General features: G+C 45.5%; 1 protein-coding gene across 1 annotated transcript in view; it reads left to right on the forward strand.

The window, feature by feature from the left end:
- The first annotated feature begins 338 nt into the window (after positions 1-338).
- CAPRIN2 (caprin family member 2) overlaps positions 339-25,894 on the forward strand; it is a 58,911-nt gene continuing 33,355 nt past the window's right edge. Inside the window, exons 1-3 of the mRNA XM_044277494.1 lie at positions 339-516; positions 1,872-2,033; positions 10,095-10,429. Coding sequence (XP_044133429.1) covers positions 339-516; positions 1,872-2,033; positions 10,095-10,429 — 675 coding nt within the window. The remainder of the gene's footprint in view (positions 517-1,871; positions 2,034-10,094; positions 10,430-25,894) is intronic.

Below are 25,894 nucleotides of genomic sequence, written 5' to 3' on the forward strand. Positions count from 1 at the left end.
CTAGCATGCTGCAACAGATCCAATCCACATGCCGCATGGGCTGATTTGAAGGATTTAATGTTACTAAAGTTGGGAGAAGCCCAATATCAGCTTGTGGACACTTATCTCGTTGAACGAGTTGTCAGACCTGCAGGACAAGTAGCGATTATAGATGACTGGGAGAAGACACATGAGTTAGGGGCCGAATATTGTCGTCTGTTTACTGACTGGGCTCAAAATAAAGAGAAAGGGCTAGGAGCCTGTAGGACGTAGTTCAGGGACCACAGGAGACTGTAGAAATGTATGCTGCATGTCTAAGGAACATATGGACTGACATGGGCTGGGATTAGGCAGGTACTATGGATGAAAAATTATTGACATCTGCTTTTATGGAGGGTCTTCGACCCACCCTCCAGGCAAAATTGAAAGCCTGTAAACCAGAGTGGCAGGTTACACCGCTGCCCCAATTAATTTCTGATGCTAAAGGACTGGAGCTAGATATGAAGAAACAAAACCCAGCTCCAGTAAAGTATGCTGGTCAACACCAACGCAGGCCCCGCAACAGAGTTTCAAATGTTACAATTGTGGGAAACCTGGTCATATGAAAAGGAACTGTTGTGCTCCTCGCAGGCAGGAGGATGTACCTCCTTCGGAACAAGGCTTGGTCCCGGGAGCCCCTAATGCTGGGTCCCAAGCATAGGACACTGGCAACCCCGTGCCGGCACTGCTTGCTCAGGCTGCCAACGTGGGGATAAAATTACGTACCATTCCTGATCAACACGGGGCAGCCAAACCAGTGGTTGATTAGTCATTTCTTAGGGAAGATCAAATGAATCTCTGGTCAGTCCCAACAATGGGATTTACTGGGGATACAGTGTATATACAAGAATCAGAGCCTGTCAAATTGAAAATTAAAGATTCTACGGTGGTGACTCAGCTGTTGGTCCAGGAAAATCTTCCTGAACCTCTTTTGGGCACTGATGTACTACAATCACTAGGGGCCCATATACAGTTTTATCCAGATGGCAGCACCCATGTAGATTTTGGGACCCCAGAAGAAATCCTGTGTCCACTCATCGCTTCCCTAGCCAGCAATCAACTTGATTGTGGTATGGATGCTGGTCATTGTAGTGCTCTGAAGGTAGTACCCCAGAAACTTTGGGCAACCTCTAAAACCAAAATTACCAGTAGCCCCCGTGGTTGTCCATCTAAAGCCCGGCTGTCAACCCCCTCGTGTCAAGCAGTATCCCCTTAGTCCTGTCCAAGGATTTGCGGTTGACAGCCAGATTTCAAGCAGGGGTCCTCATAAAAACCATGTCCCTGTCACATCTGTGACAGGTCTCAGAAGGTCTGAAAGATTATCTACGCACTAGTGATCTGACAGCCTCTTTTGGTTTCACTTTGTCTGTGTGTTGCTGGTATATCCACACCTCCTGTGTGGATCATGTGACCTTTACCTCGCCCTATTTAGTCTGACTTTACCCATCACTCCTTGCTTGGGATAACTTCATTTGGTCTTGGAAAAGCTGGAGTATGGTTATTGTTGGTGTCCTGTTCATCCATCATCCTCTGAAGTTAAGTGTTCCATTTGTTGTGTTTTGTAGTTTTGTATCCCCCCCCCCTCCCCCCGGTTGTTTACTAGGCCTCAGTGAGACGCTAGTTCCTTCACCAGGAAAGGAACAGGTGGTCTCTGCCCTGTCATTATCTTTAGGGCATCTGAGGGTCACCAGGGTTTTCTAGGTTCCTGTGTATGAGTATCTCTACCATCGAGAGGTACCTGATACGGATAGGAGTTAGGGCCAGGAGCAGGTTTTTTTTCCTTCTTGTTGTCTTTTGGTGTTCTCCCCTACTACATCTGTGATAGTCCCCTGCAAACACTCCCTTGTTTACAGTAAAGAAAAAGGGGCTGAAGGGACAGCCAGTAACCTACCTTATGGTGCATGATCTCCAGAAAGTGAACAAGGTGACTGTCCTTCAGACCCCCATCATTCCTGTGATGAATACCGTACCCCGACTGACGCCGGACGTCAACTACGTCGTGCTCACGAGATATGGTATGGTCACTGGTTACCAAGGCGTGACGTTACGCCCTCCTGGAGGAGCGGGTAAGGTCAGTCTTGGTACAGTTTTCACAGATTCCTCCTGTCCACACGGACACAGAGAGGCAGCAAGCTGAGATAGCATTTTCACTGCCCCAGTGAAACAGTGCGTTCTCAGCCCGGGAAGACTGACACCAGTTTCTTGTTTGATATTAGCCCGGTCAGCGCTGCACACCACTATATGCTGTGCTATTATACCACATATCATTGAGGCTTATCTTGTTGACTTGCAACTTGTAGAGCTGCTCCTGATGAAATGCGGTTCTACATCCGCATAGAAACAAGTAGAGTGGGGTCAGTTGTATCACATAGGCAGTAGGTTAGGTGTATAACATGATCACTCATGTTAAAGGCGGGCGGTTTGCACAGCCTATGTTGCTTTAGGGAAAAGTCTTCGAGGCTATATTGGATTTAACCCTTAATATATCTGGAGTTTTTTTCGTTTTCATTTTTGTTCCCTATTTTCCTTGAGTCATAACTTTTTTATATTTCCGGTCACATAGCTGTATGAGGGCTTATTTTTTGCGGGACAGGTTGTACTTTCTAATGCCATTAATTATGGCATAAAATGTAGTGGGAAGCGGTAAAAGAATTCCAAATGGGGTGGAATTGGAAAAAAAAACACAATTCCTCCACCGTTTTACGGGTTTTGTTCCCAGGGCATTTCTTTTACGGCAAAACTGACCCATGCCCTTCATTCTCTGGGTCAGTAAGATTACAACGATACCCCATATGTATAGGTTCTTTATGTCTAAATAGTGTAAAAATAAATTTGTAGTTTTTATTGATATCATTTTTGAGTGTGCGTGACTTTTTGATCACATTTTATTCCATTTTGTTGGGATAAGAGAAGCAATGAAAAAATGGCAAATCGGCCATTCGCCATATTGGATTTTTATAGTATTGGCGTTTTCATTCACAGTGATAACCATAATGTTTATATTGATTGTTATTTAGGTATTTATTTTTTTCATTATATGGAAAGGGGGGTGATTTAAACTTTTAAATATTTTTATTTTTATTTTTAAATAAAAAAATGTTTGTAATAATTTTGTGGCTAATATATGAGCATATAAATTAGTCTTTTTAAAAATTTGTTCTATCAGGGAATTTTAAAATGCCATTTAAACTCAAAATTGCTAATTTCTTATCCTGGCCTGCCATCTGGTGGCCAAAATAAGAATTGCAGCATGAACACTTTCAGCCTCGTCAGCCAGTTAGACTCTGGTCACATAGGCAGTCTGGTAGGAGTTAGACTCTGGTCACATAAGAGATATCAGACGGGTAACGCCCCAGCTCTGATGTGCTACCAATAGAAATCTATAGTAAATATTATTGGCTCCCCATTTATTAAATGTTTCCATATTCATGGGGTCTGCCGCCACATTATAATGTGTCACAATAGTGGTTTTGAAAGAGTTTGTGTAAGTTATCCACAGGATAGGGGATAACTGACTGAATCTGTGGAGGCTGGGACTCCACTGATCCTGAGAACGGGAATCCCGTTCCCCCAATCCACTGGGGATAACTAGCTAATTAGTGGAGGTCCGACTGCTGGGACCCCCACTGATTCTAAGAATGGAGGTTCCCTTCTCTTGATCCGATGGAGCAGTAGGTCGCCCATGTGCCCTGCACTCCATTCATTCTCTATGGAGCCGACTGAAATTGCCCAGTGTTGTACTCGACTATCTCCGGCTGTCTTAAAGAAAATGACTGGCTTCCTGCCCGACCTGCTGCTCCATCACTCCTATCACAAGTGCATGGGAATCCACATAGAAAAAACTTGAAAATTCTGTGTGCAGGTGCCCTAAACATTTCAGACAACATGGCGTCCTTAGTGACAGAATGGAAGTACATAGCCAACTAAACATATTTAAAAGGGTTGTCCGGTTTTAAGAGGAAACCAGTTAACTATGATAGATGACCCTACTACTCTTTATTAGAGGTCAATCTTCTAACTGGTGTAAAGTAGAACTGGCTTAGCTGCCCACAGCAACCAATCAGATTCCACCTTCCATTTTCCGAAGGAGTTGTCAAAAATGAAAGGTGAACTCTGATTGGTTGCTGTGGGCAACTAAGCCAGTTCTACTTTACACCAGTTTGATAAATGACCCCATAAATGATTACTTACCTGCCAGATCCCTCTCTAGTTTATTATAGTTAATGGGGCTGGCAGGCATTTCGCTAGCATCCAGCAATGCTTGATCCGGTAGCATCCGGAGAACTCCGCCTGTCTGAATTTGTGCCGCAGATGTGAAAGTAGCCCGATTCCAGCTTTATTGTTGTAATAAAAAGAAAAAAAAAGAAAAATCTAAACTTTCTCATCCAACTGTTTTATTAAAATATAAACCACACAAAACAGAAATATGTTTAAATATAAAACTTAACAAGCATCTGTCACCGTGATCATGGTACTAAAGCATTCATACTGCCTGGTAGAATAGAACATGGTGAATTAAAGGGGTTATCTGGGAATTTATATTGACCTGTCCTCTGGATTGGTCATTAATATCAGATCAGTGGAGGTCCGACAACCAGGACTCTGACAATCTGCTGTTAAAAGATGCTGGTGGTCCGTGAATGACGCAGCCTCTTTCTAGGCCAATGACATTCAAGTCAATGGGGCTGAGCTGCAATACCAAGCACAGCCACTATGCGATGTACTGTGCTGTGGTTGGAGAGCTGCCAGGGCGCCAGCTGAGCAGTGAGCGCTGCGGCTTTCAGAAACAGCTGATCGGTGGGAGTGCTGGAACCCTCCCTCCCCCAAGTGATAATCAAGAACTATCCTGAGGATAGTAAATCATTATCAATTCCTGGATAACCTCCTTTAAAATTAGCCTGTATTGCTGCAAATAGATGTGCGGTCGCAGCAAAATCTTTTATTCATATGCAAATTGGTTGATTGGGGAGCTGTCCTAGTCTCGGAGCACCGCTTCACCTCCTCCCTCCCTCATCGCTATTACACTTCATGGTGCCATGCCGTGCTAATCGAGGGGACTCCTGTTAGGGTTAGCACGGCGGTCTGGACTCTGTATTTCAGTGCAGCTCTGAGCGCTGACATCAGAGGAACCGAGGTTAGTAGGAAAATAAAGATCTAGACTTCTTCTTTGCAGGACTCCTCACATATTACTACAGATAACAGTCCAAGACCGTGGTGACAGATTCCTTTTAGGGGGAGGCGCTCTTGGAAGAGGGACTGATTTAGGGTACTTTCACACTAGCATTGTGATGATCCGGCAGGCAGTTCATCCTGAGTCTGTTATTTGATCCAGACTCCCTCCACCACCCTAGGTCCTCGGAGTGGCTCCCAGCCCCTCATGTAGCCAGTTACTTAGAGTCTATGATCCGCAGACCTCTTAGTAAAGAGACGCTGAAGCTGCAAGTTCTACCTTCAAGTACTACATTAAGTACAGTGAAGAGATATTGCAGGAGATAGTCAGGAGGTAGGCTGGAAGGTGGAAACAATACAAAAAAAAAGGTAAGATTTGTTTGATTTAAATTGACAAATTTTTATTTCTTTTTTTTTTTTTTTTCTCCTCTTTAAAATGGCAGACTTGGTTCAGTGCAGGAATTGTTGTGCATTTATTTCATGTTCCACTCTTTGGAGATTCGGATGCTGTCAGATCTGTAGACAGTTCTCCTTACTGCAGCAGGAAATTGCATTTTTGAAATCTGAGATATTAAAATTATCTGTTAAACAAACTCCAGCTAGGACTGCTGCAATGCCACTGCCACAGAGGACCCCCAGAAATGGCAGATGGGTTACTGTAGGTTCTGGAAGACTTAGAGTGGTGGATAGAAGACATGTCCCACAGTCGGTGGTTCTCCAAAATTCATTTGCAGCACTCTCAGAATGTAAGGACAACATGGATATGGACTCAAGCACAGAGGGTGAGAAACCATCGACTCCTATGTCTAATGTATGCAAGACTGCAGCCAAGGACAAAAAAGATGAAGTGAAGTCTCAAAGGAAGCAGCTGTTGCTGGGTGATTCAATCATAAGAAGTGTGGAGCTGAAAGAAAATGGTTTTGTGAGATGTCTCCCTGGGGCTACTGCTAGAAGAGATAGAAGACGTATTATTAATATTGTTAAGCAAGCAAAGCAGGAAGGGGACGTGGATGTTCTTGTCCATCTAGGGACAAATGACCTGGCTTGCAATGAAGTGTCAGAGGTGAAAAAATCTTTTATCACACTTGGTAATGACGTACAGGATTTTGCATCCACCATTTCATTTTCTGAAGTTCTGCCTGTGCATAATGTTCAGAATGATAGGCAGAGGCGCATAAAGGAGTTCAACATATGGCTTGGTAAATGGTGTCAAGAGCAAGGATTTGGCTTTGTTTCTCATGATAGCTCTACTTGGAATAGAAAGGAACTGTACAAAAAAGATGGTTTGCATCTTTCTCTCAAAGGAACAAATGTACTTAGTGAACAACTCCAAGAATTTGCGAAAGAGTATTTAAACTAGGAAGGGGGGGCAAAAGAGTGAAAATAAAAGAGTCCAATTGCCCCCCGAAACAATGCCAGAACAGGTCAGAAGCACAGAGGTTAAGAAATGATAAGCTCAGAGTCCTGTCTACAAATGCTCGCAGTTTAGGTAAAAAAAATCAATGAACTTGGGTCAATAATGGCATCTGAGAATGTAGATTTAGTGGCTGTTACGGAGACATGGTTTAATGAAAGAAATGACTGGGACATAACCATACCAGGGTACTCTTTATACAGAAGAGACAGAGAAGGCAAGAAAGGAGGAGGAGTGGCCCTGTATGTGAAAGATAGCATTAAATCTAACCTAATACAAGTTGGTGAGGCCAACATAGAGTCAGTTTGGGTTACGTTGCAGTTTGCTAATCATGCAGTAACTCGTGTAGGTGTGATATATAGACCACCTGATCAAGTTAAAGAACTAGATGATCTACTAGTTGAAGAAATAGCTAAAATGACAATGAAAGGAGAAGTTATCATTATGGGAGATTTAAATCTTCCAGATATAAACTGGGAAACCAAAATAGCAAGTTCTACCAGGAGTACAGATATTCTAAATTCCCTACTGGGGTTATCCCTACAACAAATGGTTGAGGAGCCAACCCGGAGGGAGGCCATTTTGGATTTGATATTCACAAATGGGGATTCGGTATATGATGTCATTGTAGGCGAAACCTTGGGATCTAGTGATCACCAGTCAGTGTGGTTTAATATAAGAACTGTGAAAGAGTCCCACCACACAAAAACAAAAGTTTTAGATTTTAGAAAAACAGACTTTTCAAAAATGAAATTAGTCATAAATGAGTCCTTATCAGACTGGAACGGATTACATGGAGTCCAGGAGAAATGGGACTACTTAAAAGGTGCATTATTGAAGGCAACAGAAAAATGCATAAGACTTGTCAGTAAAAGCAAAAAAAGGAAGAGTCCACTGTGGTACTCAGCAGAAGTGGCCCAAATCATTAAAAATAAAAAGCTAGCATTTTGTAATTATAAAAAAAAACAGAGCAATAAAGATAAGGAAATCTACAAGATTAGGCAGAAAGAGGCCAAGCAAGTTATAAGAACTTCTAAAGCCCAGGCAGAAGAAAAACTAGCTCAGTCTATGAAAAAAGGGGATAAGACATTCTTCAGATATATAAATGAAAAAAGGAAATTAAAACAAGGAATAACTAAATTAAAAACAAAGGACGGAAGGTATGTAGAAGAGAATAAAGGGCTAGCGGACTGCCTTAATGAATACTTCAGTTCAGTTTTTACAAAAGAAAAAGAAGGAGAAGGACCTCCACTAGAAAGGATGACTAATAAATCGTTTGATGCATGTGTCTTTACAGAGGAAGATGTTCTAAGTTTGCTGTCTAAAGTAAAGACAAATAAGTCACAGGGGCCTGATGAGATACACCCAAAATTATTAAAAGAGCTTAGTGGTGAGCTGGCAAAACCTTTAACAGATTTATTTAACCAATCATTAGTAACAGGAGTCGTCCCGGAAGATTGGAAATTGGCAAATGTCGTGCCCATTCACAAGAAAGGTAGTAGGGAGGAATCGAGCAACTATAGACCAGTGAGTCTGACATCAATAGTAGGCAAATTAATGGAAACCCTATTAAAGGATAGGATTGTGGAACATCTAAAATCCCATGGATTGCAAGATGAAAAACAACATGGGTTTACTTCAGGGAGATCATGTCAAACAAATCTTATAGATTTTTTTGACTGGGTGACTAAAATAATAGACGGTGGAGGTGCAGTAGACATCGCATATCTAGATTTTAGTAAGGCTTTTGACACTGTCCCACATAGAAGACTTATCAATAAACTGCAGTCATTGAGCATGGACTCCCATATTGTTGAGTGGATTAGGCAGTGGCTGAGTGACAGACAACAGAGGGTTGTAGTCAATGGAGAACATTCAAAACAAGGTCATGTTACCAGTGGGATTCCACAGGGATCTGTACTGGGACCAATTTTGTTTAATATCTTCATAAGTGATATTGCAAAAGGCCTCGATGGTAAGGTTTGTCTTTTTGCTGATGACACAAAGATATGTAACAGGGTTGATGTTCCTGGAGGGAAACGCCAAATGGAAAAGGATTTAGGAAAACTAGAAGAATGGTCAGAACTCTGGCAACTGAAATTTAATGTGGATAAGTGCAAGATAATGCACCTGGGGCGTAAAAACCCAAGGGCAGAATATAGAATATTTGACACAGTCCTGACCTCAGTATCTGAGGAAAGGGATTTAGGAGTAATTATTTCAGAAGACTTAAAGGTGGGAAGACAATGTAATAGAGCAGCACGAAATGCCAGCAGAATGCTTGGATGTATAGGGAGAGGTATAAGCAGTAGAAAGAGTGAAGTGCTTATGCCGCTGTACAGAACACTGGTGAGACCTCACTTGGAGTATTGTGCGCAGTACTGGAGGCCATATCTCCAGAAGGATATAGATACTCTAGAGAGAGTTCAGAGAAGAGCTACTAAACTAGTACATGGATTGCAGGATAAAACTTACCAGGAAAGGTTAAAAGACCTTAATATGTATAGCTTGGAAGAAAGAAGAGACAGAGGGGATATGATAGAAACTTTTAAATACATAAAGGGAATCAACTCGGTAAAGGAGGAGAGCATATTTAAAAGAAGAAAAACTACCACAAGAGGACACAGTTTTAAATTAGAGGGGCAAAGGTTTAAAAGTAATATCAGGAAGTATTACTTTACTGAGAGAGTAGTGGATGCATGGAATAGCCTTCCTGCAGAAGTGGTAGCTGCAAATACAGTGAAGGCGTTTAAGCATGCATGGGATAGGCATAAGGCTATCCTTCATATAAGATAGGGCCAGGGACTATTCATAGGATTCAGATATATTGGGCAGACTAGATGGGCCAAATGGTTCTTATCTGCCGACTCATTCATTCTATGAATAAGCTTCGGGCCGAGTGCCCACGTCCGACCATCCCTAATAAGGTTTGTGAGACGCCAGTAGTGGACCCTAAGATGGTCCAATTTTTATCTAAATCAGGGTTTAACCCCCGTAGAGGCTTAGATTTGGCTCCACGAGCCTGCTAGGACATGTTGGATATAATGGAGGCCGCTGGCTACGAGAGCGTATAGAGGAAACCCTAACCTCAGGCGACCCTTTGGTAAGTCTTCCACCTCATCTCCTTTTTTCGGACAGTTATGTAGGGGGCAGACTCCAACATTTTTTGCATGTTTGGGCTTCCATTACCAGCGACCCTTGGGTGTTAACCACGATTCGGGGGTTTCACATAGACCTCGTGGGGCCCCCTCTGGTTCCCCCTCCCCCACTGTCCATTACCCGGTCTCGGACGCAGTATTTTCGTAGTCGAAAAGAAAGGGGGCCAGCATCGCCCCGTCATCAACCCGAAGGCTCTGAATACCTTCGTCAGGTATCTACACCTAAAGATGGAGGGCATTCACCTTCTAAGGAACATGCTGTTGCCGGGCGATTGGATGGCAAAGCTGGACCTCAAGGATGCGTATTTAACGGTCCCGGTTGCTCCCTCCTCCAGGGATCTTCTCCAGTTTCGCTGGCAAGGACATTTGGTGCTTCACGTGCCTCCCGTTTGGGCTGTCTTCTGCCCCCTGGTGTTTTACCAAGCTCATGCGGCCGGTGGTAGCTTACCTCCGCAGCCGGGGGGTGAGACTTATAATTTACCTGGACGACATCCTGATCATGGCCAGGGATTGTGCTACACTTCAGGTCCATCTTCCCGTGACTATGAACCTCCTCTCCAGCTTGGGGTTCATAATCAATCACGAGAAGTCATGTCTTTCTCCTTCCCAGACCATGGCGTTTCTTGGTTTTCTGGTGAATTCTACCTTATTGACACTCAGCCTCCCGTCGGTAAAGGTTCGGACGATTCGCAAGGAATTACTCCGCACGCCTGGAGGATGTTATGAGGCAGGCAGATTGGTCTCGGACATCCACATTTAGAGAATTTTATTTTAGGACGGATCCACACGTGTTCGCCTCTATTGTCAACCGGCTTTAAACTAGCAATAGGAGCCTCCATGTCTTGAAATGGAAATAAAATTGCATGATTTTCCTATTTTATGACGTAAAGTCATGATTTTATGAAAGACACGGAGGCAAATATTGCCCCACCCTTCTCCCTCCCTGCTGTGACGTTGGGGGTTTGTGAATATTATGATATGTATATATTTTTTTATTGCGCTTGATTATCTGTTTCAGTTTACCTTGAAGACGCAGTTTACCTTGAAGACCTCCTTATAGGTTGATCCTGGAGTACGTCGGATGAGAGGTTGATCATCTTCGTTGATTGACAGCACTTCGCTGTCGTCTCAGCTTCGTTTGTTTCAAGTTGAATGGCTGGTTCCAGTTCATTGGTTTTTGTTCTTCGGATGCAGTTTTGTTGTTTTCTTGGAGGGTGTCAAGCCGACAAAGAAAGAGGAAGATATGCTGAGATGGAGCGTCCTTTATAGGGGACTGGGGAGGCGGGGCTATCAGCCCATTGGTGGTTATATTCTTGTTTTTTCTTTGCTGCTGTGTGGTTCAGTAAAGAAAGGGTTAAGCAATACTCGCCTCCGTGTCTTTCATAAAATCATGACTTTACGTCATAAAATAGGAAAATCATGCAATTATCTGACACCTATCTCAAATGATTGCGATAAATACCCATTTATAAGAAAAAATATGAAAAACGCTTGAAGCCAATATACTGTATGGGGGCCACAAGGAGACAGTATACTGAATGGGGCTTATACAGTTAAATGTCTGTGGCCCCCATACATTATAGTAATATCTCGTTGTGGCCCCACTGTATGCGCCTACGCTGCGCCCGTTTTAGAAGCGTTCAGAGCTATAAAGTAAAACCGCTCCTATGATGTTACTCGGGGCCTTTCTGCTGCCTGAGGCAAAAATGTTATGGTGCCCCCAAATTCTCCGAGCCCTACTGTTAGACCTTCTGCACACAACCATATCCGTTTTTCTGTTTGCAAATCATGGACCTGCAAAATACAGTCTGTGTGTGTCCGGTGATAGAAATGCTTTTTCTTGTCCGGATGCATGCAGACAGTACACAGATTTAGAAATGAACGACAGCCCCCCCCCCCCCCCCCCCAATACTTACTTTTTTTTTACCCCCCTCACAGTAGTATTGCCCTCATTGTACAACATTCACAGTAGTTTTGTCGAGATAAGTGCCCCCTCACGGTAGTTATGCCTTCTCTGTGCCCCTTTGTACAGTAGTAATGCCCTATCTGTGCCCCCTTCACAGTAATAATGCCCTATCTGTTCACCTTCAGAGTAGTTATGCCCTCACTATGCCCCCATAACAGTAATAATTCCCTCTTTGCCCCTTCATAGTAGTAATGCCCATTATGCCTCCTTCACAGTAATAATGCCCACTCAATGTCCCATAACAGTTATGCTTTCTGTGCCCCCTTCATAGTAGTAATGTCCATTGTGCCCCCTTCATAGTAGTAATGCCCTCTGTGCCTCCTTCATAGTTATAATGCACACTGTGCCCCCTTCATAATGATAATGCCAATTCTGCCCCCTCCAAGTAGTCATGCCAATTGTGCACCATCCACAGTAGTATTGCCTATTGTTCCCCTCCACAATAGTAATGCCTATCGTGCCCCATAATAGTAGTAATGCCCTCTGTGCCCCTTTGTAGTAGTATTGACCTCTGTGCCCCCTTTGTAGTAGTAATGCCCTCTGTGCCCCTTTGTAGTAGTAGTAATGCCCTCTGTGCCCCCTTTGTAGTAGTAATGCCCTCTGTGCCCCCATTTTAGTAGTATTACCCTCTGTGCCTCATTTGTAGTAGTAATGCCTTCTGTGCCCCATTTGTAGTAGTAATACCTTGTGTGCCCCCTCCATGGTAGAAATGCCCTCTGTGCCCCTCCATGGTAGAAATGCCCTCTCCATGGTAGAAATGCCCTTTCCATGGTAAAAATGCCCTCTGTGCCCCCTGCATGGTAGAAATGCCCTCTGTGCCCCCTGCATGGTAGAAATGCCCTTTGTGCCCCCTACATGGTAGAATTGCCCTCTGTGCCCCCTGCACGGTAGAAATGCCCTCTGTGCCCCCTCCATGGTAGAAATGCCCTCTGTGCCCCCTCCATGGTAGAAATGCCCTTTCCATGGTAGAAGTTCCCTCTCCATGGTAGAAATGCCCTCTGTGCCCCCTGCATGGTAGAAATGCCCTCTGTGCCCCCTCCGTTGTAGAAATGCCCTCTGTGTCCCCTCCGTGGTCGAAATGCCCTCTGTGCCCCCTCCATGATCGAAATGCCCTCTGTGCCCCCTCCATGGTCGAAATGCTCTCTGTGCCCTCTCCAAGGTTCAAAATGCCCTCTCCATGGTCGAAATGCTCTCTGTGCCCCCTGCATGGTAGAAATGCCCTCTGTGCCCCCTGCATGGTAGAAATGCCCTCTGTGCCCCCTCCATGGTCAAAATGCCCTCTGTGCCCCCTCCATGGTCAAAATGCCCTCTGTGCCCCCTCCATGGTCAAAATGCCCTCTGTGCCCCCTGCATGGTAGAAATGCCCTCTGTGCCCCCTCCGTTGTAGAAATGCCCTCTGTGTCCCCTCCGTGGTCGAAATGCCCTCTGTGCCCCCTCCATGATCGAAATGCCCTCTGTGCCCCCTCCATGGTCGAAATGCTCTCTGTGCCCTCTCCAAGGTTCAAAATGCCCTCTCCATGGTAGAAATGCCCTCTGTGCCCCCTGCATGGTAGAAATGCCCTCTGTGCCCCCTGCATGGTAGAAATGCCCTCTGTGCCCCCTCCATGGTCAAAATGCCCTCTGTGCCCCCTCCATGGTCAAAATGCCCTCTGTGCCCCCTCCATGGTCAAAATGCCCTCTGTGCCCCCTCAATGGTCAAAATGCCCTCTGTGCCCCCTCCATGGTCAAAATGCCCTCTGTGCCCCCTCCATGGTCAAAATGCCCTCTGTGCCCCCTGCATGGTAGAAATGCCCTCTGTGCCCCCTCCGTTGTAGAAATGCCCTCTGTGTCCCCTCCGTGGTCGAAATGCCCTCTGTGCCCCCTCCATGATCGAAATGCCCTCTGTGCCCCCTCCATGGTCGAAATGCTCTCTGTGCCCTCTCCAAGGTTCAAAATGCCCTCTCCATGGTAGAAATGCCCTCTGTGCCCCCTGCATGGTAGAAATGCCCTCTGTGCCCCCTGCATGGTAGAAATGCCCTCTGTGCCCCCTCCATGGTCAAAATGCCCTCTGTGCCCCCTCCATGGTCAAAATGCCCTCTGTGCCCCCTCCATGGTCAAAATGCCCTCTGTGCCCCCTGCATGGTAGAAATGCCCTCTGTGCCCCCTCCGTTGTAGAAATGCCCTCTGTGTCCCCTCCGTGGTCGAAATGCCCTCTGTGCCCCCTCCATGATCGAAATGCCCTCTGTGCCCCCTCCATGGTCGAAATGCTCTCTGTGCCCTCTCCAAGGTTCAAAATGCCCTCTCCATGGTAGAAATGCCCTCTGTGCCCCCTGCATGGTAGAAATGCCCTCTGTGCCCCCTGCATGGTAGAAATGCCCTCTGTGCCCCCTCCATGGTCAAAATGCCCTCTGTGCCCCCTCCATGGTCAAAATGCCCTCTGTGCCCCCTCCATGGTCAAAATGCCCTCTGTGCCCCCTCAATGGTCAAAATGCCCTCTGTGCCCCCTCCATGGTCAAAATGCCCTCTGTGCCCCCTCCATGGTCAAAATGCCCTCTGTGCCCCCTCCATGGTCAAAATGCCCTCTGTGCCCCCTCCATGGTCAAAATGCCCTCTGTGCCCCCTCCATGGTCAAAATGCCCCCTGTGCCCCCTCCATGGTCAAAATGCCCCCTGTGCCCCCTCCATGGTCAAAATGCCCCCTGTGCCCCCTCCATGGTCAAAATGCCCCCTGTGCCCCCTCCATGGTCAAAATGCCCTCTGTGCCCCCTCCATGGTCAAAATGCCCTCTGTGCCCCCTCCATGGTCAAAATGCCATCTGTGCCCCCTCCATGGTCAAAATGCCCTTTGTGCCCCCTCCATGGTCAAAATACCATCTGTGCACACACACAGTACCTACTCACCTTGTCCCGTTCCTGAAGCTCACAGTCCTCTCTCCCCTGCAGCCCCAGTTCGCGCTGCAGCATGGTGTGGGAGGAGCTTAGGCAGATTCCTAAGCTGAAGGCTCCGCCCACACATGCAGGCAGCACCATCTGTATCAAGTCTTCCTGCTTCACCATTCAGTGTGGGAGAGACGGAGTGTGGGGAGTTGAGTGACAGGACCACAGCTCCCTGCTCTCCAGCAATGAGCGCTTCCATCTGTATTGATGGAAGCGCTCATCACTTGTGGGCTCTGGTACCCATCCAAGTGCAGGCACCCGGGGCGGACCACCCGGCCTCCCCCACCTTAGAAATAATAGCGCTAAACAGATAGTTCCCCACTCTATAACTCACAGATTGCCCTCAATAGTAATAGTGCCCAATAGTAGTGCCCTCCATATAGTGCCTAATAAAGCCCCCACAGTACTTTCGATATTAATAATGCCCCCATAGGGAATTAAGTCCTCCCTATAGTGCCCCCAGCAGTAACAAGGCCCCCTTATAAGGTACCCCTTTAGAGTCCTAAGAAGTGTCCATGATGCAGTGTCCCTTTGGTTATAATGCAGTGTACCCTGTATCATGTGCCCTGTAGTGCCAGTATGTATAAGGCCCTTGTAGTGCTCCGGCCTGTATAATAACGCCTCCCTGTATTTTCATCTGTATTATAATGCTCCCTGTAGTTGTCTGCCCTGTGTTATAATGCCTCCCCTACAGTGGCCACTACAGTATAATGCCAAATTCTGTAGTGCTAATATGTATAATGCTCTCACCCCCCCCCCCCCATATCCCCCTTTGTAGCATCGTGCCTCTCTATATATAATGTTCCCCCTGTAATATAATGCTCTCCCCTGTATATATAATGTTTTCACCATATAGTACAATGTGTTCCCCTCCCTTATTATAATGCCCATTTTTAAAATGCTCTCCTCCTCTAGTACAAGGCCCCCATATATAGTGCTCTCTCCCTTTAGTATAATCCCCCATATATATATCTATATATATATATATATATATATATATATATATATATAATTATCTCCCCTTCTAATATAATGCCCCATATATAATGCTCTCCCCCTCTAGTATAATGCCCTCATATATAATGCTCTCCCCCTCTAGTATAATGCACCCATATATAATGCTCTGCCCCTCTAATATAATGCCCCCATATATAATGCTCTCCCCCTCTAGTATAATGCACCCATATATAATGCTCTGCCCCTCTAATATAATGCCCCCATATATAATGCTCTCCCCCTCTAGTATAATGCACCCATATATAATGCTCTGCCCCTCTAATATAATGCCCCCATATATAATGCTCTGCCCCTCTAATATAATGCCCCCATATATAATGCTCTGCCCCTCTAATATAATGCCCCCATATATAATGCTCTGCCCCTCTAAGGCTACTTTCACATTAGCGTTTTTCTTTTCCGGCAAACATTATACTCACCTGTATTTGGGTACTTTCACACTTGCGGCAGAGGATTCCGGCAGGCAGTTCCGTCACCGGAACTGCCTGCCGGATCCGGCTATCTAGACGAAAATGGATGCATTTGCAGATCCGTCTCACAAATGCATTGCAATACCGGATCCGTCTTTCCGGTTGTCACCCGGAAAAACTGATCCGGTATTTTTTTTTTTTCACAGATTAATTGTTTAATGGTCTGCGCATGCGCGGACAGAAAGAACGGATCCGTTTTGCCAGAACACTTGGGGCCGGATCTGGAAATTAATGCCGAATCCGGCTTTCCGGCAAGTGTTCAGGATTTTTGGTCGGAGAGAAAACTGCAGCATGCTGCGGTATTTTCTCCGGCCAAAAAACGTAAGAGGGACTGAACTGATGCATCCTGATGCATCCTGAACGGATTGCTTTCCAGACAGAATGCATTAGGATAAAACGGATCAGTTTTGTTCCGGTATTGAGCCCCTAGGACGGAAAACAAAAACGCTAGTGTGCCAGGTCACAGGAGGCGTGATGATGTAGGCACGTGACCGTGCTGTTGCGCCGCCCATGACCTGGTGAGTTCTTGATAATGTTATCATGACCACCTGCACCGTTCTACTGCCTCGTGGGCTTCAGGCCTTCTCATAGTAGAAGCGAGCCTAACGTCACTAAAATACTGTGGTAATTAAGAAATGGTGATATCGCCATTAATTAACCACTTAAGGACCACAGGTTTATACCCCCCTAGTGACCAGGCCCTTTTTTACAAATCGGCACTCCACAACTTTAGCGGTTTATTGCTCGGTCATGCAACTTACCACCCAAATGAATTTTACCTCCTTTTCTTCTCACTAATAGAGCTTTCATTTGGTGGTATTTCATTGCCGCTGACATTTTGACTTTTTTTGTTATTAATCGAAATTTAACGATTTTTTTGCAAAAAAATGACATTTTTCACTTTCAGCTGTAAAATTTTGCAAAAAAAACGACATCCATATATACATTTTTCGCCAAATTTATTGTTCTACATGTCTTTGATAAAAAAAAAATGTTTGGGCAAAAAAAAAATGGTTTGGGTTAGGCTAGGTCTACACGACGACATTTGTCGCACGACATTTTGTTGCACCAATGTCGCGCGACAATTTTTATAATGGCAGTCTATGGTGTCGCACTGCAACATGCGACATGCTGCGACTGCGACGCGACAGTCGCAGAAAATCCATTCAAGATGGATTTTTCTGCGACTGTCGCGTCGCAGTCGCAACATGTCGCATGTTGCAGTGCGACACCATAGACTGCCATTATAAAAATTGTCGCGCGACATTAGTGCAACAAAATGTCGCGCGACAACTGTTGCGCCCTATCTGTCGCGCAACTTTTTGTAGCGCGACAAATGTCGTCGTGTAGACCTAGCCTAAAAGTTATAGCATTTGCAAACTATGGTACAAAAATGTGAATTTCCGCTTTTTGAAACAGCTCTGACTTTCTGAGCACCTGTCATAATTCCTGAGGTTCTACAATGCCCAGACAGTAGAAAACCCCCACAAATGACCCCATTTCGGAAAGTAGACACCCTAAGGTATTCGCTGATGGGCATAGTGAGTTCATAGAACTTTTTATTTTTTGTCACAAGTTAGCGGAAAATGATGATGATTTTATTTTTTTTATTTTTTCTTACAAAGTCTCATATTCCACTAACTTGCGACAAAAAATAAAAAATTCTAAAAACTTGCCATGCCCCTCACGGAATACCTTGGGGTGTCTTCTTTCCAAAATGGGGTCACTTGTGGGGTAGTTATACTGCCCTGGCAATTTAGGGGCCCAAATGTGTGAGAAGTACTTTGCAATCAAAATGTGTAAAAAATGACCGGTGAAATCCAAAAGGTGCACTTTGGAATATGTGCCCCTTTGCCCACCTTGGCAGCAAAAAAGTGTGACACATCTGGTATCGCCGTACTCAGGAGAAGTTGGGGAATGTGTTTTGGGGTGTCATTTTACATATACCCATGCTGGGTGAGAAAAATATCTTGGTCAAATGCCAACTTTGTATAAAAAAATGGGAAAAGTTGTCTTTTGCCAAGATATTTCTCTCACCCAGCATGGGTATATGTAAAATGACACCCCAAAACACATTCCCCAACTTCTCCTGAGTACGGCGATACCACATGTGTGACACTTTTTTGCTGCCAAGGTGGGCAAAGGGGCACATATTCCAAAGTGCACCTTTCAGATTTTGCAGGCCATTTTTTACACATTTTGATTGCAAAGTACTTCTCACACATTTGGGCCCCTAAATTGCCAGGGCAGTATAACTACGCCACAAGTGACCCCATTTTGGAAAGAAGACACCCCAAGGTATTCCGTGAGGGGCATGGCGAGTTCCTAGAATTTTTTATTTTTTGTCACAAGTTAGCGGAAAATGATGATTTTTTATTTTTTATCTTTTTTCCTTACAAAGTCTCATATTCCACTAACTTGCGACAAAAAATAAAAAATTCTAGGAACTCGCCATGCCCCTCACGGAATACCTTGGGGTGTCTTCTTTCCAAAATGGGGTCACTTGTGGCGTAGTTATACTGCCCTGGCAATTTAGGGGCCCAAATGTGTGAGAAGTACTTTGCAATCAAAATGTGTAAAAAATGGCCGGTGAAATCCGAAAGGTGCACTTTGGAATATGTGCCCCTTTGCCCACCTTGGCATCAAAAAAGTGTCACACATCTGGTATCGCCGTACTCAGGAGAAGTTGGGGAATGTGTTTTGGGGTATCATTTTACATATACCCATGCTGGGTGAGAGAAATATCTTGGCAAAAGACAACTTTTCCCATTTTTTTATACAAAGTTGGCATTTGACCAAGATATTTTTGTCACCCAGCATGGGTATATGTAAAATGACACCCCAAAACACATTCCCCAACTTCTCCTGAGTACGGCGATACCAGATGTGTCACACTTTTTTGCTGCCAAGGTGGGCAAAGGGGCACATATTCCAAAGTGCACCTTTCGGATTTTGCAGGGCATTTTTTACACATTTTGATTGCAAAGTTCTTCTCACACATTTGGGCCCCTAAATTGCCAGGGCAGTATAACTACGCCACAAGTGACCCCATTTTGGAAAGAAGACACCCCAAGGTATTCCGTGAGGGGCATGGCGAGTTCCTAGAATTTTTTATTTTTTGTCGCAAGTTAGTGGAATATGAGACTTTGTAAGGAAAAAAGAAAAAAAAAGAAAAATCATCATTTTCCGCTAACTTGTGACAAAAAATAAAAAATTCTAGGAACTCGCCGTGCCCCTCACGGAATACCTTGGGGTGTCTTCTTTCCAAAATGGGGTCACTTGTGGCGTAGTTATACTGCCCTGGCAATTTAGGGGCCCAAATGTGTAAGAAGTACCTTGCAATCAAAATGTGTAAAAAATGGCCGGTGAAATCCGAAAGGTGCACTTTGGAATATGCGCCCCTTTGCCCACCTTGGCATCAAAAAAGTGTGACACATCTGGTATCGCCGTACTCAGGAGAAGTTGGGGAATGTGTTTTGGGGTGTCATTTTACATATACCCATGCTGGGTGAGAGAAATATCTTGGCAAAAGACAACTTTTCCCATTTTTTTATACAAAGTTGGCATTTGACCAAGATATTTTTCTCACCCAGCATGGGTATATGTAAAATGACACCCCAAAACACATTCCCCAACTTCTCCTGAGTACGGCGATACCACATGTGTGACACTTTTTTGCAGCCTAGATGCGCAAAGGGGCCCAAATTCCTTTTAGGAGGGCATTTTTAGACATTTGGATCCCAGACTTCTTCTCACACTTTCGGGCCCCTAAAAAGCCAGGGCAGTATAAATACCCCACATGTGACCCCACTTTGGAAAGAAGACACCCCAAGGTATTCAATGAGGGGCCTGGCGAGTTCCTAGAATTTTTTTTTTTTTGCATAAGTTAGCGGATATTGATTTTTTTTTGTTTTTTTCTCACAAAGTCTCACTTTCCGCTAACTTAGGACAAAAATTTCAATCTTTCATGGACTCAATATGCCCCTCACGGAATACCTTGGGGTGTCTTCTTTCCGAAATGGGGTCACATGTGGGGTATTTATACTGCCCTGGCTTTTTAGGGGCCCTAAAGCGTCTGGAATATAAATGGAATAGTCTGGAATATAAATGTCTAAAAATGTTTACGCATTTGGATTCCGTGAGGGGTATGGTGCGTCCATGTGAGATTTTATTTTTTGACACAAGTTAGTGGAATATGAGACTTTGTAAGAAAAAACAAAAACAAAAACAAACAAAAAATTTCCGCTAACTTGTGCCAAAAGAAATGTCTGAATGGAGCCTTACAGGGGGGGTTATCAATGACAGGGGGTGATCAGGGTAATCAGGGTGATCACCCCCCTGTCACTGATCACCCCCCCTGTAAGGCTCCATTCAGACATCCGCATGATTTTTTACGGATCCATGGATACATGTATCGGATCCACAGAACGCATGCGGACGTCTGAATGGAGCCTTACAGGGGGGTTATCAATGACAGGGGGTGATCAGGGTAATCAGGGTGATCACCCCCCTGTCACTGATCACCCCCCCTGTAAGGCTCCATTCAGACATCCGCATGATTTTTTACGGATCCATGGATACATGTATCGGATCCACAAAACGCATGCGGACGTCTGAATGGAGCCTTACAGGGGGGTTATCAATGACAGGGGGTGATCAGGGTAATCACCCCCCTGTCATTGATCACCCCCCCTGTAAGGCTCCATTGAGACATCCGCATGATTTTTTACGGATCCATGGATACATGGATCGGATCCACAAAACGCATGCGGACGTCTGAATGGAGCCTTACAGGGGGGTTATCAATGACAGGGGGTGATCAGGGTAATCAGGGTGATCACCCCCCTGTCACTGATCACCCCCCCTGTAAGGCTCCATTCAGACATCCGCATGATTTTTTACGGATCCATGGATACATGGATCGGATCCACAAAATGCATGCGGACGTCTGAATGGAGCCTTACAGGGGGGTTATCAATGACAGGGGGTGATCAGGGTAATCAGGGTGATCACCCCCCTGTCACTGATCACCCCCCCTGTAAGGCTCCATTCAGACATCCGCATGATTTTTTACGGATCCATGGATACATGGATCGGATCCACAAAACGCATGCGGACGTCTGAATGGAGCCTTACAGGGGGGTTATCAATGACAGGGGGTGATCAGGGTAATCAGGGTGATCACCCCCCTGTCACTGATCACCCCCCCTGTAAGGCTCCATTCAGACATCCGCATGATTTTTTACGGATCCATGGATACATGGATCGGATCCACAAAACGCATGCGGACGTCTGAATGGAGCCTTACAGGGGGGTTATCAATGACAGGGGGTGATCAGGGTAATCACCCCCCTGTCACTGATCACCCCCCCTGTAAGGCTCCATTCAGACATCCGCATGATTTTTTACGGATCCATGGATACATGGATCGGATCCACAAAACGCATGCTGATGTCTGAATGGAGCCTTACAGGGGGGTTATCAATGACAGGGGGGTGATCAGGGAGTGTATATGGGTGATCACCCGCCTGTCATTGATCACCCCCTGTAAGGCTCCATTCAGACGTCCGCATATGTTTTGCGGATCCGATCCATGTATCCATGGATCCGTAAAAATCATGCGGACGTCGGAATGGAGCCTTACAGGGGAGTGATCAATGACAGGGGGTGATCAGGGAGTGTATATGGGTGATTACCCGCCTGTCATTGATCACCCCCCTGTAAGGCTCCATTCAGACGTCCGTATGCTTTTTGCGGATCCGATCCATGTATCCGTGGATCCGTAAAAATCATACGGACGTCTGAACGGAGCCTGACAGGGGGGGGTGATCAATGACAGGGCGGTGATCAATGACAGGGGGGTGATCAGGGAGTTTATATGGGGTGATCATGGGTGATCAGGGGTTTATAAGGGGTTAATAAGTGACGGGGGGGGGGGGTGTAGTGTAGTGTTTGGTGCGACTGTACTGACCTACCTGAGTCCTCTGGTGGTCGATCCTAACAAAAGGGACCACCAGAGGACCAGGTAGGAGGTATATTAGACGCTGTTATGAAAACAGCGTCTAATATACCTGTTAGGGGTTAAAAAATTCGGATCTCCAGCCTGCCAGCGAGCGATCGCCGCTGGCATGCTGGAGATCCACTCGCTTACCTTCCGTTCCTGTGAGCGCGCGCGCCTGTGTGCGCGCGTTCACAGGAAATCTCGCGTCTCGCGAGATGACGCCTATTGGCGTTAGTGTGACCTGGGAGAGCCGCCGCGATGACGCCTTTCGGCGTTAGCGCGGCGGCAAGCGGTTAATACCGCGGTATATCTTAGATACCGGTTTATCGCCCAACCCTACCTTCACCAATACAAAAACACCACTAACCTCCTTTTAGATCCCTCCAACATACAGTCCCATGTCAAATACATCATTCTCCCCTGCCTTCAGCCTCTCCAGCATACAGTCCCATATAAATACATCACTCTGCTGCCTTCAGTCCCTCCAGAACACAGTCCCATGTAAATACATCACTCTGCTGCCTTCAGTCCTTCCAGCATACAGTATCATGTAAAATACATCATCCTCCCCTACCTTCAGCCCCTCTAGCATACAGTCCCATGTAAAAATAAATAATTCTCCCCTGCCTTCAGTCCCTCCAGCATACAGTCCCATGTAAAAATACATCACTCCCCTTGCCTTCAGCCCCTCCAGCATACAGTCCCATGTAAAATACATCACTCCCCTTGCCTTCATCTCCTCCAACATACAGTCCAATGTAAGATACATCACTTCCCCTGCCTACAGTCCCTCCAGCATACTGTCCCGTGTAAATAATATCACCCCCACCCCCTCAGATCCCTCAAGCATACAGCCCCATGTAAAATACATCACTCCCCCTGCCTTCAGCATACAGTCCCATCTAAAATACATCACTCCCCCTACCTTCAGTCCCTCCAGCATGCAGTCCCAAGTAAAATACATCACTCCCCTGCCTTCAGTCCCTCTAGCATGCAGTCCCATGTAAAACACATCACTCCCCTGCCTTCAGCATACAGTCCCATCTAAAATACATCACTCCCCCTACCTTCAGTGCCTCCAACAGGCAGTCCCACGTAAAACACATCACTCCCCTGCCTTCAGCCCCTTCAGCATACAGTCCCATGTAAAATATGTCATTCTCCCCTGCCTTCAGCCCCTCCAACATACAGTCCCATGTACTTAAATTACCCCCCCCCCCCCCAGACCACTCTAACATACAGTCTCCAGTACAAGGATTATTCAGCCCCTGCAAAAAGGCCCCCAAATAAAAAATACCAGTCACTATTCTCCTCCACGCACTGACCTGCAGCCTCTACTCCTCTCTCCAACAACCTGCTCTGTAGAATCTCCAGTAAATCCAAGGAGGTCCCGCCCCCTGGATGACAAGACTCCGCCTTTACTGTTGTGTCTGCGCCCGTTTTTTAGGCGTGAAAATGCATTTTTAGACCGTCGTAGTTGCGTTAACCAATGAAGATGCTCCTGTTTTGGAGTCATTTGCCTGTTTTGATTTTTTATGCCTTATTTTCCAACCTATTTATGTAGGTGCTTCTGATTTAGTTGCAAATACTAATTAGACCACAGGTCATGAAGGGGCCCCCCCAGAGCGTATAGCTTGGGGGACACATGGTGGCAGGGGCACTGGTTTTATTTGAGGCAATTATATGGGTTTTTGGTTATTGATGTTGGTTTGTAGGATTTCTCCCCCCCCCCCTCCCCCTTTCTTTTAATTCAATTCTAGGGTTTTCCTGACAGGAATCCGGTTTTGGCTGGTTCCCCTAGTGATCTGCCTGGAAACGGGACGCTTTGAACAGCTGTCAGGATTGGCCAGCTGTTTCTGAAGCGGGAAATGCTGGACAGCTGATTGGCAGCTGTCATTTTGAGCGGGAATCTATGTGAATAAAAGTGACAGCGCACAGGTGCCCAGCTGTCAGTTCCAGTGGAGCACCCTTCAAGGAGCAGCGCCCCGCCCTCCCTCCCATTTTAATGTCGTGTTGCATATTTGGGGGTGATCGGTCACCCAGCTCGTGCTGGGTGGACTTAATGGTCCATAAGTTAATGAGATTTAAGTATTTATTCAATTATTTATATTTTATGGTTGGATTATTTATTGATATTTATTAATTCAGTATTTTGATAAATTGGTATGATAACTTGGTAAAACCCCAAATAAAGCAACACTATTTATTCCACACTGAATTGTCTCGTGTTTTAATTATCTATTAGGTAAGGTTATACGGTTTCAAGAAATGTGTCCCCTGCCACCAAGTTATGTGTGGAGTTTGTTGTGACAAATGTTTTCCGTGCGTGGATAACGTCTGTTAAAATCTCATCCATTTCGCTGCTACCATAAATTTGGATTTTCCGCACCTTTATGCTACGTGTAGCTGTACCCCTAGGGGCTCATGCCCACGAACGTAAGGGCTCAGTGACTGTGTTGCGGTCTGCAATGTACGGGCACCAGGCATGTGCACTCCGTGCTGCAGACCCATTGACTTGAATGGGTCTCCGATCTACAAGATATGGCAAAACATAGGACGTCCTATCTTTTGAGGTGCAAAGGCACGGACCCGAAAGCCCACGGAAGCTCTTTGGAATGTTTCTGTGGGCTTCCAATCTGTGCCTCCGCTCCGCATAAGATAGGACATGTCCTATCTTTGGCTGTATCTTGCGGATTGCGGACCCATTCAAGTCAATGGGTCTGCAGCACAGAGTGCACACGGCCAGTGCCGGAGCATTGCATACGCGATTTGCGGTCGGCAGCACAGGCACTTACATTCACGTGCATGAGCCCTAAGCCTATACTCAGATGGCAAAACAGCAACATATTTAGTCACTTTAATAAAATAGAAATAAGTATGTGAAATACCCACAGCGTTTACGTGGTCACGTATTTTTACGTCACTGATTTGAAATATACTTCTACAAATTGCAAGCACTTTGACCAAAATACACTCTGAATATACTTGTTTTCTATTTGGCGTGCTGAAAAAAAGAAATGCAGCCAAAAGCAGGATTTTAGTAGTTGATTTCTCTTGAAATCCACTCCATATTTTGAGCTTTAAAATTCTACCATGTGAATGCCAGGGGAAATTTATTAAACTGGTGTAAAGTATAGCTGGCTTAGTTGCCCATAGCAACCAATCAGATTCCACCTTTCATTTTTCACAGCTCCTTTGGAAAATGAAAGGTGGTATCTGATTGGCTGCTATGGTCAACTAAGCCAGTTCTACTTTACACCAGTTTTGAAAAAATCTCCCCCATTATGACTCAAGGAGCAAATCAGCACAGAGGGATGAGGGTCACAAGTAGGAGCTGTCCTTCCGTAAAAGAGACACTTGGAAAGTATGGGGCTGCTGTCATCTTGGACAATGACCAATCAGAATACCACAGATGCACCTAGAGATAAGAGTATCGGGGCACTTTTACAAAGACCAGTGTTTTTATGCTTGTCTTTGTTTCCCCTTATGCGGCCAGAGGCTAATCTAAGGCTAATTTCCCATTTGCGGCAGAGTGATCCGGCAAGCAGTTCCATCACCGGAACTGCCTGCCGGACCCGGCAAAACGTATGCCAATTGATGGCATTAGTAAGGGAACTTTCACACTAGCGTTTTTCTTTTCCAGCATAGAGTTCCGTCACAGGGGCTCTATACCGGAAAAGAACTGATCAGGCATATCCCCATGCATTCTGAATGGAGAGCAATCCGTTGCATGGTGCAGTTTTATCTCCGGCCAAAAAAACTGAAGA

Source organism: Bufo gargarizans, chromosome 2, assembly GCF_014858855.1.
Source record: "Bufo gargarizans isolate SCDJY-AF-19 chromosome 2, ASM1485885v1, whole genome shotgun sequence".
NCBI classification, from domain to species: Eukaryota; Metazoa; Chordata; class Amphibia; order Anura; family Bufonidae; genus Bufo; species Bufo gargarizans.